This window comes from Phalangium opilio, unplaced genomic scaffold (assembly GCF_054372755.1).
Source record: "Phalangium opilio isolate 3A_F unplaced genomic scaffold, DU_Popi_V2 ptg000038l_1, whole genome shotgun sequence".
Taxonomy (NCBI): Eukaryota; Metazoa; Arthropoda; class Arachnida; order Opiliones; family Phalangiidae; genus Phalangium; species Phalangium opilio.
In genome coordinates this window covers 4,486,112-4,502,453 of record NW_028324161.1, presented here as the reverse complement: position 1 = coordinate 4,502,453, position 16,342 = coordinate 4,486,112, and the positions used below count along the sequence as shown (strand labels likewise).

The window sequence follows — 16,342 nt, the reverse complement described above, 5'->3', positions numbered from 1 at the left end:
CCAAATCTGAGCGATTGTTTTATTAAATTTTCGAAAAACTCAAAAACATGACGTTAGATTTGAATGATTACGGGACTGTTTTTCGTTTTTAAATTAGGTATATTAGCTATCGAGACCAATTTATTACACCAAATTAGTTGGGAGGAGACGATAAATAGATTTTCCGAGTCTAAATCTAGAAAAGCCTATTCAAAGACATAGGCAGGGCTGATACTAAGTCACTTTTCCAAAAATTAGTTACTATTTGTCACTTTTTTTGGATTTTTGAGTCTTTCGGTGTTATTTATCTTCTCGACCACAACGTTAAACGTAATATATTTGACTGTATGACGGTTTAAACGCAAAAACAGCGAGATTACAGTTGATCAAACCCAAAAAATTGTGGAGCTCGCTTCGCTCGCTCATCAAATATTTAACTTAATATTTATAATCAATCCAATTCAAATGAATGTTTTAGTTTTGATTTAAAACGACATCAATTACTTTGCATTCTGAGCTGTGCTCCAAAATGGTTTAATTCAATTTCGCCGTAGAAATTTTATGATTGGACCTTTCCTTTGACTGGAAATATCTAAGTCCATAGATTGGGCTTAATTACGGCACCGACCTTTAAAATATCTTTAACTACTGAAAATAATTCGATCATGTCTGAAAACATTCATTTAAAGTGCCCTTATTTTATAGCTTAATTTGCCCTTATTTAGTCACTTTTTGCTTACTATTTTTAAATTTGTTAGTCACTTATTCAACTAAAATTGAGCGTATGAGTGAGTATCAGCCATACATAGGGATACTTTTCACTTAACAAAATTACAATAGGGAGCTAACAGCTGGCTAGGGGGAAGAGATAGTCTGACGTCACGCAGCCGCCCTCTGGTTGGCATTTTTGCGCGTAGAATACTGTTTCCAACCGTTAGGGGGGATGAAACTCCAGTAAGAGATAGAAGGGTGTGACGTTTCAGGGTCAGAACTGTTAGCTCCCTATATTTCTAATAAAAACAAAATTGTTAAAATTTCTAGCGGTTTTTATAAATTATGGGGCCAAGGGACGGGGCACCCATCGAGCCACTGCCCCCGGGCGAAAATCTTCTTAATCCAGCCCTGCAGCTAACGATATCACCTTGAAGACATAATTGTTCCAATTTACGTTTTATTTTGTCTTGTAATCGACCCATAATTTGATTGTAGTCAAAAATTCTATTCGGTATTATTTTCAATTGCTGGAAAAGCTTCAAAAACCTCAATTCCGAATCGGTGAAAACTCTGGAGTGAAATTCATTTTTCGCAAAAGGTTTCAATTGATAGCGAACTTTTACTGTTTTGTGGACTTTTGAATCAGTTCCATCGGTTATTGTTACCTCTACCGCCATTTCTTCGGGATTTGGGTCAAATTTCGTTGTTTTGGCCCAATCGAAAAAATTGGAGTATTCCTTACCCAAAACTGACTTCTGGATTTTCCAAAATGTACAGAAATTCCACATATGGACTCCAATTTTGGGCCAATCAACCACTTCCATTATTTCAACCCATGATGAATTTCCCAATGTTTTTAAGATCCCATCAATGCTGTGAGAACTTAAAGTGTAACTGATATAATTCTCGGATTTAATTTATGGAAAAATTCGGTACAATTTTCCAACGTGCAAATTGCAACAGTTGACGAAATTCGGTGACGAGAGATAAGTCGTAATGTCCAGGCGATCTACGTCGACTATTTTCCCATCACATCGCACGTCAAAATCACTGGCCATTTGTAGCAACATATCTCTGCAACTTGGGCTATCAAAAACTTCAGTGCGCGAGTGGTAACCTTTGTAAGTCGCGCCTGCATCTTCTCGATTTCCAATTTGGCTGAAAAATCTTCCTTAATACGTCGGTTCTTGGACCACCATCAAGTACTTGAGTGAAAATGTCGTTATTTGGGTCAACCAACCACCCAAGGAATGTCCCGTGAAATATATTTCGAATTTAACGTTGTAGTCTTTCTCAACTGAACGAACGGCTTCGTAAACTAGGTGCGTAAATGTGCAAGCGGCGTTCATCTGTTTTACATATAGATTCCTAACGATTCCATGTAAATCGGCTCTTAGCGCGTCAATGTTAAAGATATCGGTTCCTCTGTGGGCTATGACAATTCTGCGTCGTGCTGGATGCCAAAATGCGGCGCCAAAATATCCCCAGATTGCACCCTTGAGCGCCTTACTTTTAGCTGTTGTAAGAAGTTTCCAATCTTCAGGTATGTCTTTTGTAGAATAATGAACGGAATTGAACTGACCTAACCTAGATATTGTATATAAGGAAATCCTCTCCCCTTAATCAGTTAGTGATTACCTGGACGCGTACTGTGCTAGTACATGTATGTTTTATACGGACTAAATAAAACGAACTTAATTAAGTGAACTTAACTCGTGATTATTAATACAGTAATAACACAACATGGTGTCAGAAATCGGTACGGAACTACGAAGAGAATTTTAAATCCGCGTAAAACTTTTCGCGCAGTGCGGCTTTCACCACGGTCCAAGGCTTAACTACAATCACTCATGGATGTCCCATCAACCGCGTTTCACGTGTCTCCACCTGATTCTTTCAACTTTGCAAGTCCTAATGAATGGCCATATGGAAACGTCGTTTCGACCGCTTTCGCCGAGCATCAGGCCTCAGTACGAAAAGCGAGGAAGAGCAAGTAAATGCCCTAATATACCTGATGGGTGAAAAGGCAGACGACATATTCGATTCATTCGGCCTAACTGCAGCAGAAGGAAAAGTCTTCGCCACAGTGTTAGCCAAGTTCGAGGGTCATTTTATCATTCGCCGGAATGTTATATACGACCGAGCAAAGTTTAATACAAGAGTACAACATGAAGGTGAAACAGCAGACGAATTCATTACGGCTGTCTATGCTTTAGCCGAGCATTGTAATTATGGAGGACTGAAGGACGAGCTAATAAGAGACCGGATAGTGGTCGGCATTCGTCATAAAGCGCTGTCAGAACGACTCCAAGACGATGAGAATCTCACCTTGGAACAAGCGATACAAAGGGTACGAAGTTTAGAAGATCGGCAACGGGAACAGCTTGATCTCCATGGTCCCACAAAATCCAAAAACATCGATCGTATCAAGGGTCAAAATTGTCAGAAGACAATGCCTATTCGCCACCAGCGGCGACAAGAAAGAGCCAGAGAATTTTCATTGGGTAAATCCTATCGCCAGAAAGAATCCTGTAACAAAAAGGAAGGACGCACCAACGGATGTCAACGTTGCGGAGCTTCACAAAGGCATGAGCGACACAAGTGTCCAGCTAAAAGCGCCAAGTGCTACTTATGTAACCATACAGGCCATTATGCGAAATTGTGTCACAATAAGAACGTACACGAAGTAGCCAAGGCAGATATGGAAGCTGTATTTCTGGGAGCAGTAGCATCAAGTACCAACTCGCCAACAATAAACGAGAGATTGGGAGACCAAGATGATGCAGATGTTCACCAAGACGATTCAGATGTTCAGAAAAATCACGATGAAGAAAATTCTCAAATCGATTCATTGGCCGACAACTTTACACGCAAATGGATAGTGGAAATACAAGTTAACAAGAAACCAATCCATTTTAAAGTGGATACAGGAGCCGATGTCAGCGCCATATCACTAGAAACCTACAAAACAACACTGAGCGACAACAAGCTACTTCCTTCCGATAAACGGTTGCTTGGACCAGGGAAAACGAGACTTCAAACGGAAGGCCGAATAAAAACCACTTTGCGTTATAAAAATCGACAAATCAACGACTACTTATACGTCATTCGAGATTTGCAAATACCACTCCTGGGACTGGCAGCATGTGAAGACCTAAAACTAGTGACCAAGCTAGCGGAAATTGGAACCGAAAACCAAGGATGTTCGACAGTTGATCCAGCCCAGGAATATCCGGCACTTTTCAATGGTCTGGGCAAGCTGAAGATACCATACAAGATCCAGCTCGAACCGGATGCAAAACCGTTTGCATTATCGGGTACCACGCAGGGTCCCGATTGCATTGATGGAAGAGACCAAGGCGGAACTGGATCGTATGGTGGAAAAAGGAGTCATATCTAAAGTTGATGAACCAACAGCTTGGTGTGCGCCCATGGTCATCGTATTGAAGCCACAAGTTTCTATCAACCAGGACGAGTCGGCAAATAAACCCCGTCTACGTATATGCGTGGATTTCACCCGTCTAAATAATTACGTCCAAAGGGAACGTTTTCAAATGCCAGCGGTAGATCACGTCCTTGGTCAGATGGCCAATGCGAAAGTATTCTCGAAGTTAGACGCTAACAGTGGCTACTGGCAGGTGCCACTGGACAAGGAATCAGCACTACTCACAACTTTCATAACGCCATTCGGACGTTACTTCTTTCACCGACTGCCATTTGGACTCAGCTCAGCGTCAGAACACTTTCAACGCCAAATTAGTACCATACTGGAAGGAATTGCAGGACAAATAAATCTTCAAGACGACGTCTTAATCTACGGTAAAGATCAAGAAGAGCATGATATCAATCTTCGACAAACCCTACATCGTTTACAAGATGCTGGAGTAACTCTGAATAAGGACAAATGCAAATTTTCGGTATCAAGAGTGAAGTTTGTAGGACACATCATCGATTCAAGAGGCATTAGTCCCGATGACGGGAAAGTCAAGGCCGTTACAGAAATGTCGAAACCTAAAGATGTCAGCGAATTAAGATTTCTGGGAATGACAAACTATCTGGCGAAGTTTATCCCCAACATGTCCGTCGTAAGCCAGCCACTAATCTCCTTACTCAGCGCCAAGAACGTATGGAATTGGTCTGCACCACAAGACATGGCTTTTAATGAAGTCAAACGAATTCTATCAACTAAACCGGTATTGGCGATATTCGACCCACGGAAGAGAACCATCATATCAGCAGATGCATCTTCATTTGGAATCGGAGCTGTGCTTAGACAAGAGCAACCGGATAAGACCTTACAAGTAATAGCCTACGCATCAAAAACCCTTAGTAGTGCAGAACAACGCTATGCTCAAATTGAAAAGGAAGCCTTAGCCATGGCATGGGCTTGTGAGCGTTTCAAGGATTATGTAATGGGTATCAAAATCGACATAGAAACTGATCGCAAGCCTCTCATCGCAATCATGCAGACAAAATCCCTGGATGACTTATCTCCTCGTCTTCAACGTCTCCGAATACGGATGATGCGCTATAATTATCGTGTCCTGTTCATACCTGGAAAAGAGTTGATTCCTGCGGATACGCTGTCAAGAAGCCCATTACAAGAAGTTGGGAATAGCGAGCTCGAAGATGAAGTGGCCGCCCATGTCCAATTGGTGACAGCCTGCATACCAGCATCGGATACACGATTGGCTGCAATATGGGAAGAGCAGAAGCGAGACATAACTTGTCAGAAAATTCATTCCTATACGAATGGAAGTTGGCCGAACAACAAGAATTTGCCCCATAACCTTGTCAAGTACTATTCCTTTCGAGATGAAATAACGATACAAGAAGGCATGCTCATGAAGGGATCAAGGATTATCATTCCACGGGCTCTTCAAGAAGACATTCTCGAAAGAATACATGATGGACATCAAGGCATAGTTAAATGCAGAGCGAGGGCAAAGACATCAGTATGGTGGCCTGGAATTTCGAAAGACATAGAACGAAAAGTCAAAAACTGCTCAGTGTGCATTCGAGAGACTACCAATCGCCGTGAACCCCTGTTACCAAGCGAATTTCCCGATAGACCATGGCAAACTGTGGCGATGGATCTATTCTACTTGCACGGAAAATGGTACCTCCTGGTCACAGATCTATATTCAAGATACTTCGAGATCCGCCAACTACAATATTTGCGTTCCAAAGCAGTAATCAATCACGTAAAGGCAATCTTCGCGACGCATGGAATTCCCAACACAGTCAAAAGCGACAACGGACCTCAATTCAAGAAAGCGATTACTTCCGAATTTCATCAATTTGCTAAAGAATACGGCTTCGTACATGTAACTTCAAGCCCCATGTTCGCCCAAAGTAATGGCTTTGTTGAAGCGGCGGTGAAAATCGTCAAACAAACATTGAAGAAAAGTTCAGACCCACATCTGACGCTACTATCATATCGCACAACACCCCTTGCCAATGGATATACGCCAGCCCAGCTACTCATGGGAAGAAACTTACGGTCCACGCTGCCTATCTCGGAAAAAGAATTGAATCCAGCTATCCCTCCCGCGGAAGTGCTAAGACAACGAGAAGAACATCGTCGACGGAAACAAAAAGAACACTACGACAAGGTTCATCGTGTTAAACCTCTACCTCCTCTTCAAAAAGAAGACAAAGTATGGATAACCGACCTTAGGGTCGAGGCAACTGTAAAAAATCTCGCTATAGAACCAAGATCGTACATACTGAACACTCCTAATGGAACCGTCAGAAGGAATAGATATCATCTAATACCTATGCCATCACAGCCGGCAGAACTGATCGACACTAACGGGACAAGCGCAAAGACCAGTAACTATGTTACGAGAATTCCAGCTCAGGCGACGTCAGAAACGATACCGGAGATTCCAGCTCAGGCGACGTCAGAAACGATACCGGAGATTCCAGCTCAGGCGACGTCACTAACGATACCAGAGACTCCAGCTCAGACGACGTCAGAAACGATATCAGAGGTTCCAGTTCAGGCGACATTGGAGATGGATCGGAACACATCCACCGGGTCAAACCAAACAAAGAAGAATAATAGTAGAGAACCCATGACTGCGCCCATAACTAAACGACTTAGTGATCGGGTAGAAGAATCGACGGCGAGCAACGACGGTATCGCGAGACCTGCTTCAAATATTCAAGATACGGTGGTACCAAGGAGTAGTATATCGGGCCCACACCACACCCCATCCCCTAAGGAGACCTAACTTAGCCTTTGAAAGCGCCTAGCTACTTTCCGAGACAATTTTTATTGGTCAAAGCCAAACTTGGTCTCTGATTCGCCAAAAAATCCGTCTGCTCTAAAAGTTTCTTTTGAGGCGCTGAATCCCCTTACAATCCCGGTTCCCAACATTCTTCCTAGTGTTTTTCTATTTTAAAGGTACAAATTGTTAACATTTTAATCATAATTAAATTGTATTTCGTTCGTAATTAAATTTTACTTAATTTTATTATAGAAACCTTCACCGAGTTCTTCACTTAAGCCTTGGTAAGTGAATTTTTATTTATTGACGGCGACGCACGCGGCACAAGTGTTAAAATAACAAAATTAGGTGTATTTTTTAGCAAATATGGTTGCTACAAGACACTGTTTATACTTTATACCCTGGTTGCCATAATGACTGTCGCCACAATACCTTATTATTTTCCAATGTTCTCTTCTTCACGAGAACTAGTTCTACACGAGGTGACCGTAATTTCAAAAACGGATTTGTTTTGTCGTCTGCTTATATCGTCAAAAATTCTCTTAACACTATTGGCTTAAGCGTGTCGCGCAGTGAGCCAATCGTATTTGTCTCACTTAGTAGCTAGGGGAAATGGCTAAGTTAGGTCTCCTTAGGGGATAGGGTGTGGTGTGGGCCCGATATACTACTCCTTGGTGGTACGAACTAAAAGTGGTCGAATAAGCAAACCCCGAACTAAATAGACAAATTCGGAAATGAAGACGAACTTCCAGGGGCGGGGATAAGATCGTTATGCGCGGATCTCTTAAAAGGCGGCGCTACCGTAGTTTAAAAAAAAGTTAAAAAATGAAATATGGCTCCAAAATTTTGATGGTTGAGGTATTTTTAGTCATTTAGTTAAAAGATCTGTTATTTTAATGAAATAATTATCATTAATTTTAAATATTAGTAACGTATGCTACTTGATAATCATAAAAATATAGTTTAAATCATTGTAAATAAAGCATTTTCATTGCTGGAGTGCTAAGCCTTAGCCAAAATGAGTCCCAGCTGCCCCCCAGGCAAGATTTGTTCTGTTTTGAACTGTACCCAAAAAGGAAATTCTAAATCTGTAAGTATAGTTAAGTGAGTTTAAATTACTCCCAATAATTGTCAATTTTATTTCAGATTTCCTACCATAGTTTACCTTCGTTAGAAAACAAATCCTTGAGATTGCTTTGGCTTAAGAAAATCCGCCGCCGAGACTTCATTTATAAACCAATAAAGTACATTTATGTGTGTTCAAAACATTTTAAAAGGTCTGATTATGACCCTGGACGTGGAAATGGCAAGAATATACTGAAGAAAGGGACGGTTCCTTCGGTATTTACGTGGGATTTTACCACTGGTACCAAAATAGTTGACTCTACAGACACGGTGGCTGAAAGTTTAAATAATACTGAAGATCATGAATCTGTTGTTAAAGATATGGTATCAGATATGATCACGGTTGTCACTTCAACAGAGGAGTACATGTCATCCGTAGCCATTTATTGTAATTGTGAATGTTCGAAGAAAGTGAAAGAGTTGGAAGCGCAAGTGATAGAGATGGAAGCGAGAGCGAAAGAGTTGGAAGCAAAAGAGAAAGAATTAGAAGCGTGCATCGCTGAACTGAACTTGAAAGTATCTATCAAAAATTATCAACTCAAAAAAGTAGAAAAGGATTCACTTGATGCAAAGCATAGGGCCAAAATTGCTGAGCAGAGCTATAATGAGCTTAAACCTAGTATAGACAGAATAAAGGATAACAACAAGGATATATTATTTTACACTGGCCTGCCTTGTTATGATAAACTTATGGCCTTATATAATCGGCTTAATCCAGGCCCCAATGCAGAAAACATCAACTTTTGGAATGGTGGGAGGGTTAAACCAAAAATGTCACCTGTAGGTCGAAACAAGAAATTGAATGTGAAAGATCAGTTTCTTCTAGTTTTGATGCGTCTGCGACTCGGCCTTTTTTTAAAAGATTTAGCAGACCGCTTCGGTATTTCACCAAGCACAGCGTCCAATTATTGCGTTACTTGGATAAATTTCATGTACTTTCGCTTAGGACAAATAAATCTATGGCCTACAAGAGAACAAGTTGACGCAACTATGCCAGAAAGTTTCAAAAGAGATTATCCTAGCACTCGCGTCATAATTGATGCTACAGAACTTAAATGCCAAGCCTCAAAGTCTTTGGTATTGCAGTCTGCTTCGTATTCAAACTACAAATCCACCACAACTTACAAAGGACTTCTTGGAATAAGCCCTAATGGCTACGTCACCTTCGTCTCTCATTTGTTCACAGGCAGCATCTCCGACCAAGAAATAACCCGGCGAAGTGGTTTTTTAAAACTGAACTTCAACCAAAATGATAGTGTGATGGCGGATAAAGGTTTTTTGATTCAAAAGTTGCTAGACCCAAAAGGCATTAAATTAAATATACCACCATTCCTTGGTGAAAAAGGCCAGTTTTCGAAGGAGGAACTCGAAAAGTCCCAAAAGATTGCAGCCCTTCGCATCCATGTTGAGCGGCGAATTGCTAGGATTAGAGGGTTCCATATCTTTGATCGTCCAATTCCATTAACTCTTGCGCCTGTCATTAATCAGCTGTGGACTATTATAGCGATTATATCTAACTTCCAAAGCCCTCTCATTGTCAATATAGAAAATGAACAAAATTTAAACAACAGCTCCTTGGAAAATGATGAATTTTATGAAGAAATTTGGGAGCCGGGTAATTCAAGCGCTACTATTGATGATGAGCTGGAGGAATTTGACGAAGAAATTTTGGAGCCGGGTAATGCAAGCCATACTACTGACGATGAGCCGGATGATTGTGAAGAATTTTTCGAACCAGAAAATATGTCCGTTGTAAATGACTAACCATACGGGACCGATTTTAATTCAGATGATAATGATCTTGAAAATATGGATTTATATAATTAAGAGAATACTAGCTGTAAAAATTTTAAAAATGTATGTATAAGTATCGAAATTTAATGGTGTATGTTTCAACAATCAATTTTATTTTGAATAGTTTTCCTATTTTTTTTTTGTTTTTGTTTTTTTCTAGGGAACTAAAATATCACAGATATTTAGGAACTTTAGCTAGGCATTTAACCCATTTTTATCACTTAAATACTTATTCCTTTGATAAGGTTGGCAGCGCGTGAGCAAAATAAAAATTCTTCAAGATCGATTCCATCTTTTTCCATTTTTCTTGGTCGAAACGTACTCTTACAATTATCAATCCTGTAGGAAAATATGTTACGTAGTCGCACCATGGTAATCCCGATAACGTCATCTGCCCCATAATCTGATGAAAATGATCGTCATTTTCTTTCAACACAAGTTTTCCATTAATCGTTTTAATCCTAAAATCGCCACTTAAAACTTCAGTGGGGTTTTTATCCCTAATTGACCAGGGGCATTTAATTTCAATGAGCCCGTAAGGCTCCACTTCTGCAGGGTCTTCAACAAGACCATCGGGAGACGTTCCCAGCCATGGTTTACCAGGGTTTACAATATACCCCGAAGAGTGGACCGTGACATCGTGTCCCAATCTATGCATTGTTTCTTGATACTTTTTTTTGGCCACAATTTAGCATCGTTTTCCATATTTTATTGCGTTGAGATGCCCAATATCTTTTGGGTTTATAATATTTTTGACGCCAACTTTGGTCCAAACTTGGTTTTTCCTTTTGCAAATAGATCCAAAATTTGAAGAATTCAATCTGCTAGATCGTGCCTCCTTCCATTCTTGGGAATCAGATTGATCTCTTGTTTTTATTTCAAGCTCCTTAGCTCCCTGAATAGTAACTTGGTTACGCTAAAAAATGAAATGGAAAAATTTAACTATAAAGAAAAGAAAAATTAAAAAAGTTCTATACCTTCAATAAAACTGACTCTGTAGAAGTAAACTTTTTGGACGAATTCTTGAAATTCCAAGGAGTACAACCAATAGAATTTGAATGCGTGGGGATTTCAAATCTATCCCTTGGAACATGTTCAAAAGCAACTAACATCGGGCTTTGAAAGCTGTTGAGATTGTGAATTACTTCGAATCCATCTTCAATAAGCGATAGCTGTAAGCTTAAAGGAGAACCTTCCGGAGCATATCCCATCCTGGTTTTTACCCAAACAAATTCTTCTGGTTGAGGTAAAATTCTCGCCCAGCCATCATCAACCCCACCAGCATTAAGATTACTAATCAACTCTCTAGAAGCCGATGACACTTCATTTTGATCAAGACTAGTTGATGTAGCATTGTACATTTTTGAAAGAAGTGGTTTATTGTGTCCATCTTCTCTGGGAGCTTGAAAATTTATGTCTATCACAGACAACGGTGATATTTTTTTACCCCTAGGGCGATTCCACTGTTGGGGCTTGTCAGTGCATGACAATTCTTTGGGCGGATTATCTATATTTTTACTACGCAACTGTGCAAGTAGTCTCAATAGCGCTATACCATGATTGCAAGTTCCCAAAACTCCAGCTGGGCATCCACAATAAACATCTAAAATTACAGGGCTAGATATTTTAAGCGCAGCACAAATTGTGTAAGGATTTTCATTCTTTTTTTGACTTTTGAAACAAGAGGCCTTTACAAATACTCTGTCGTGGTCCCTAAAAAGTTTTTTTAATTATTACGATGAACAAAAGTTCAAACAAGTATTTTACTTACTTTTCTGATTTGCTCATTAGCGTATCTGACAATACATACTCTTCTATTAGAAATTTGTAACTTCTATTGTAGTGTTGATACGTTTTTGACTTAGATTTCTAAAAGTTTTTAATTTCGTGTTTCGTAATTAGGGGGACATCCGCAATATTTTTTTGATATCCCGAGATTGGAAATATCAGACCGCCATTAACAGCCGCGTTTAAATTCATAACTGAGGAGAGTGAGGACCGTAAAAGTTGACTTAAATAATTGATTTAAATAACAAGCACAAGGCTCCAGCCATAAACCAGGTGTAGCAGACGACAAAATGGATGGAAACAACTTTTGATAACAGGCAGCGCCATCTATTCATAGCCATATATCATATTTTAATTAAGTTTTTGATTATTTTTTTATATATTTGATATTTGACCGTTTCGGGGCTCAATATTTGTTTTTGTACTTTAATTACTTATTAGATTATTTTTATTATTAGTTGGTAGCGTCATCTGCTGTGATAATTTATCATTAAATTTTTATCCCGCTGGCGCTTGCCCCTAGTAGTTGGTTTATGAGTATGGAATTTCCGAATTTGTCTATTAAACTTGTAGAATTTGGTTTTTTGTATCTTAGGCTAATTGTACAATTGTAAATATTGATGTATACTTAGGGAAAGGATGTAGAATAATGAACTGAATTGAACTGACCTAACCTAGATATTGTATATAAGCAGAAGTAAATAGCAGAAGTGGCCCAATAGACTAATTTAGCGAGGCGTCACTTTCTGGAAAATTTCGCGCCGTCCTAACTAGGTGATTTTGGCGGGAAAACGCGGATGAATACATGGATTTCCAGGATTGGTAGTAGTCGTCTGCTTCGTACTATATATGTACGCATATATTTCAGAGGAGGTGCACATTCATCAGACAAATCAGTACCTTGTAGTTTTCTTTTAACAATCTGTGCCGCTGAATGTTGTTTAGCGCCAAGAACACCAATTTCCAAATTAGTTCCAGGAATTTTCAAATTATTGTCCTTAATTTCAAACCCTTCTCTATCTGCAAGCTCGCCAAGGCTTAAGTCTTTTGTAGAGATATTATTAGTTTTCACATCCGGTTTGGTTTGACTTGCTTTAGTTTTTCCTTTAAATACAGTTTGTGTCTTCTTCTCACTTTGATCTTTGTATGTAAGATCACATTCACATTGCGTTGAAACATTCATATTTAGATTTGACGAACGGCACGCGAGTTCTAAGTATAGAATTTCACGACAGAGACAGCTAGACGACTGAAATAGTTGAGAAGCTTATCACCAGGTAGCGATAAAATGAAAATGAGAACTACTTTCTGGGCTCTTCCTGATTGGCTTATTTAAAATATTTAGCGCGGGAAACGTTTTTGAGGGTTTCGCGACGCCTTGCTCTAGCCAAAGGTAGAAAGGGCCACTTCTGCTATTTACTTCTGATATAAGGAAATCCTCTCCCCTTAATCAGTTAGTGATTACCTGGACGCGTACTGTGCTAGTACATGTATGTTTTATACGGACTAAATAAAACGAACTTAATTAAGTGAACTTAACTCGTGATTATTAATACAGTAATAACACAACATCTTTTACTGTTTCATTCTTCACACTGTCATTACAAGGCCTTTCGGCGATTTGGCGTGGCATTATAAACCAAAACGAAGCAGCAAAATATCCCCAGATTGTTTTCGTTAAGGTCTTAATTACACGTTTCCTATCTCGAGGTTTAGCTTCTTCAATATCATTCTTTTCCAAGTCTTTGTAGGCCTTTGCAGCGAATAGCGCGAGCGTTTTACGATCCAAGAAAGCGGTGACGTTGTCCAACTGTTCTTCATTAGAGCTACGCTCTTTTGTCGTTCCAGCTTTGAGGTCGTTAAGAAAATTGTCGTTGCTTAATTTTAAGCTTTCGTCAAAACTTATTCTGTCGCAGTAGATTGGTAAGGGATTTCCCGCTTTTGAATCTGACGCTGTTAAAGAATCACGATTCAATATATTTAGACATTTAAAATAATACCATGGTCATCTAATTTCGATGGTCATAGCAAGGAGTGTAAAAAGAAATTGGGGAGGGCATAATTTTTTCCTCACTCTATTAAAAATAAATTGTCCTTGAAAGTTCAACAGAACAGGCTTTTAAAGGGATAGAACCAACATTTTCGGTTTAGTATAATCTATCTTTGGTTTTATGTTGAAAATTATTCGTAAAATTATGGGGGAAACTTAAAATGTTAAAAAAAAAATTTTAATAGAGATAAACGTGTTTAAAATTTTGAATTTCTAACGGCTCAATTTGAAGCATCCGCCATTATCTAACCCGTATCTACGTATGTACGGGAAATTCATGTGATTGGTTTGCCAGTGGAACAGGAGGTTTCTGGTAGTAGTAGGCTGTATAGTAGGAAAAACCGAAAACGTCGTCTGCTACAATAAATTCGGCGAATTTCGCGAAATCAAATTAGAGTCTCAGACTAGCTATGTCAGATTTAGAAGCAAGTGATGTTGAGTCAGAAAATAAAAGTAGCACTGACTCGGACAGTGAATACGAGTCAATTAGCTTAGATTCAGAAGAATCCTTTGTGATAAATGAATCTAATGAAGATGAAGATTCAAACTCGGAAGAAGGGGAAGAATTCGGCCTTCAGCCTTATCAGTTTGAACCTCTACTACCAGTGGCAGAAAATGTTGCTAATGTCCCATTGGGAGATATTCCAATGGAACAAGATCACCCTCGGTTGCACAACACTAATTGGTACGTCTCAAGATTGTGAAAATCTGTTTTAAGCCAGAAATAACTGTTTATGGTGTCATTTTGCAGGTGTAATTGCGGTTATTGTTTTGTGATGCCTTAAGTTTCTGTTGTAGAGACGAAGAGCATCCGAATCAAAGATTAATTGCTGAAATTGGCCCTTTAAATTGTGTAATAGAGACAGATACTTCCATGACATTATGCGACGAAATATTATATTTTAGATATTTTGTTTCATGAATTTTGGGAAAATAATTTTGTTCCAGCTGAGGATGAAATTAATCAGTAAGCATAAAACTTTCAATAATTTAGTTGATGTAATTAAATGGATGACTCCCAAAACAAACCGCTAGATGACAAAATATGCCTACTAAATAAAGGGGTTTTGTTTTCTTTAAACAAGAAATATAATTATTTCTTATGATAATTTTCATTTCTAGAGTGTATAGATATTTAATTTATCGACTCTATACTCGTTGGATGCACCGAGTTTTGGGAAGACGAGTAAGAAGACCAATTCCGAGTTGTGCTGTTTCGCGTATAAGAAGGGAATATCCCTCGGATGATTATAGAGGGTTCTCGGAACCAGGCCCAAGATAAAATAAATAATGTACTTTCATTCGTATGCATTTTGCTATAATATATATTTTTTATTTAATCATATTTTAAAAAAAACGTTTCAATGCGAAAATCTCCTCTTGGTTTTATATTTTTCTACCGCTTCTTGCTTATCAGGATGTTCATACTGAGCGGATAACAGCATGGGTGTCGTAGACCTACTACTATTACTGTCAGCAAGAGCTTTATCGTACGATTTTTTGCATTTTTCCACCAGGTTTTGCATTAATGTTCCCACATATTCTATAACAATTGGTTCAATTAAAAAATGTTTTTAATTTTTCTTCATGCAAGATGTATACCATATGTCGATGCTTGCATTATGGGTTTAACCGAGTACTCTCCTTTTTTAGCTTTTGGGAAATAAACATTCCATCTTAATTTCCCATCTTTGGTCTTAGCTTGAATCTTCTCCGAATTTTCATTGAAGTGAAGCGCTGCCAAAAACATCCTACAGATAATATAATTTTTATTTGTTTATTCGTTATTATAGCATTTCTTTATTAGTAATAAACCTCGCTTCCATGCCATTGTATGAGTAGTGAGTATTTTTCGGAGCAAAATGGATAAGTACTGAATTATATGCCTCAACGCTGGACGTTTGAGTTTCAGGAGAGATTTGTAGAATATCCTTTTCATACCCACTAATAATTTTTTTTAATTTCTCGAAGACTGGAGTTCCTATACAAAGAAAATTTATTGATTTGCTTCCATTACTGATAGTATAATGCGAAAACCGAAAATCTTTACTTACCAGGCGTCAGCCATTCTCTTTCTTTCCCGTCCAAGGCGAGGTCGCCATGTTTACATTTGGGAAACGGTTTTCCGTGACCTTGATGAATGTTGGCAATGTGACGAAGCACTGACATGAATTTTGCTTTAATTATTTTGTGTTTCCCGCTACTAGAGGTCGCGCTCCAATACATATGATTCTGGATGATTTTGTTCCAGTCATTTAGAACTGAACATTCCTTAATTTTGGCGGCGGCATTAATCTTCTTCTTCAAAGCTACTCAAGTTGGAATAATACACTTTAGACAAGCCTTCGTCATTAAATGAAGTTCTTACATTTCACCATGTGCCAACAGTCAAAGAAATGCTTTATTTTGGGATGGAAATTCTTGAGGTATGATCTGACTTGAACATGCCTATCAGTAACTATGGAAGCGATTTTCAAGCCACATTCAATTATATATTTTATTCCACGCTTCAAACCCTAGAGTTCCATTGCCACGCTGTTTTTTACTTCAGTGCTCTAAGTTATGAAAGAAATTAACTTAATTCTATAATTAAGAATAGGGTGGAATTGAATGAGTCCTGTCGTATAACGAGATGACTTTATAGAAATAAAGAACT

At 38.8% G+C, this 16,342-nt stretch overlaps 4 protein-coding genes across 4 annotated transcripts; 2 read left to right on the top strand and 2 right to left on the bottom strand.

Annotated features, from left to right (window-relative positions):
- Positions 1-2,543: 2,543 nt before the first annotated feature.
- LOC149682740 (uncharacterized) lies at positions 2,544-4,093 on the top strand. The gene is made up of 2 exons (XM_089834382.1): positions 2,544-2,663; positions 2,720-4,093. The coding sequence occupies exons 1-2, from the start codon at positions 2,544-2,546 to the stop codon at positions 4,091-4,093; spliced, it is 1,494 nt and encodes a 497-aa protein (XP_089690508.1).
- A 3,669-nt stretch (positions 4,094-7,762) lies between these two features.
- LOC149682739 (uncharacterized) lies at positions 7,763-9,818 on the top strand. The gene is made up of 2 exons (XM_089834381.1): positions 7,763-8,019; positions 8,076-9,818. Exons 1-2 carry the CDS (start codon positions 7,948-7,950, stop codon positions 9,816-9,818), a joined length of 1,815 nt encoding a protein of 604 aa, XP_089690507.1. The 5' UTR covers positions 7,763-7,947.
- A 259-nt stretch (positions 9,819-10,077) lies between these two features.
- Positions 10,078-10,506, bottom strand: LOC149682738 (uncharacterized). Its single transcript, XM_089834380.1, has one exon. It carries the CDS (start codon positions 10,504-10,506, stop codon positions 10,078-10,080), a length of 429 nt encoding a protein of 142 aa, XP_089690506.1.
- Positions 10,507-10,536: 30 nt separating this feature from the next.
- On the bottom strand, positions 10,537-12,161 carry LOC149682737 (uncharacterized). Its single transcript, XM_089834379.1, has 3 exons — positions 11,620-12,161; positions 10,826-11,561; positions 10,537-10,764 (listed from the first exon to the last, which is right to left on the bottom strand). Exons 1-3 carry the CDS (start codon positions 11,634-11,636, stop codon positions 10,537-10,539), a joined length of 981 nt encoding a protein of 326 aa, XP_089690505.1. The 5' UTR covers positions 11,637-12,161.
- Between the last annotated feature and the right edge of the window lie 4,181 nt (positions 12,162-16,342).

Coding starts and splice junctions, on each gene's coding strand:
- LOC149682740 (XM_089834382.1), top strand. CDS start 2,544: ATGGATGTCCCATCAACCGCGTTTCACGTGTCTCCACCTGATTCTTTC. Junction 2,664..2,719: donor TCGCCGAGCATCAGGCCTCA/GTACGAAAAGCG, acceptor ATGGGTGAAAAG/GCAGACGACATATTCGATTC.
- LOC149682739 (XM_089834381.1), top strand. CDS start 7,948: ATGAGTCCCAGCTGCCCCCCAGGCAAGATTTGTTCTGTTTTGAACTGT. Junction 8,020..8,075: donor AAAAAGGAAATTCTAAATCT/GTAAGTATAGTT, acceptor ATTTTATTTCAG/ATTTCCTACCATAGTTTACC.
- LOC149682738 (XM_089834380.1), bottom strand. CDS start 10,506: ATGCATAGATTGGGACACGATGTCACGGTCCACTCTTCGGGGTATATT.
- LOC149682737 (XM_089834379.1), bottom strand. Junction 10,765..10,825: donor CAGAGTCAGTTTTATTGAAG/GTATAGAACTTT, acceptor TTCATTTTTTAG/CGTAACCAAGTTACTATTCA.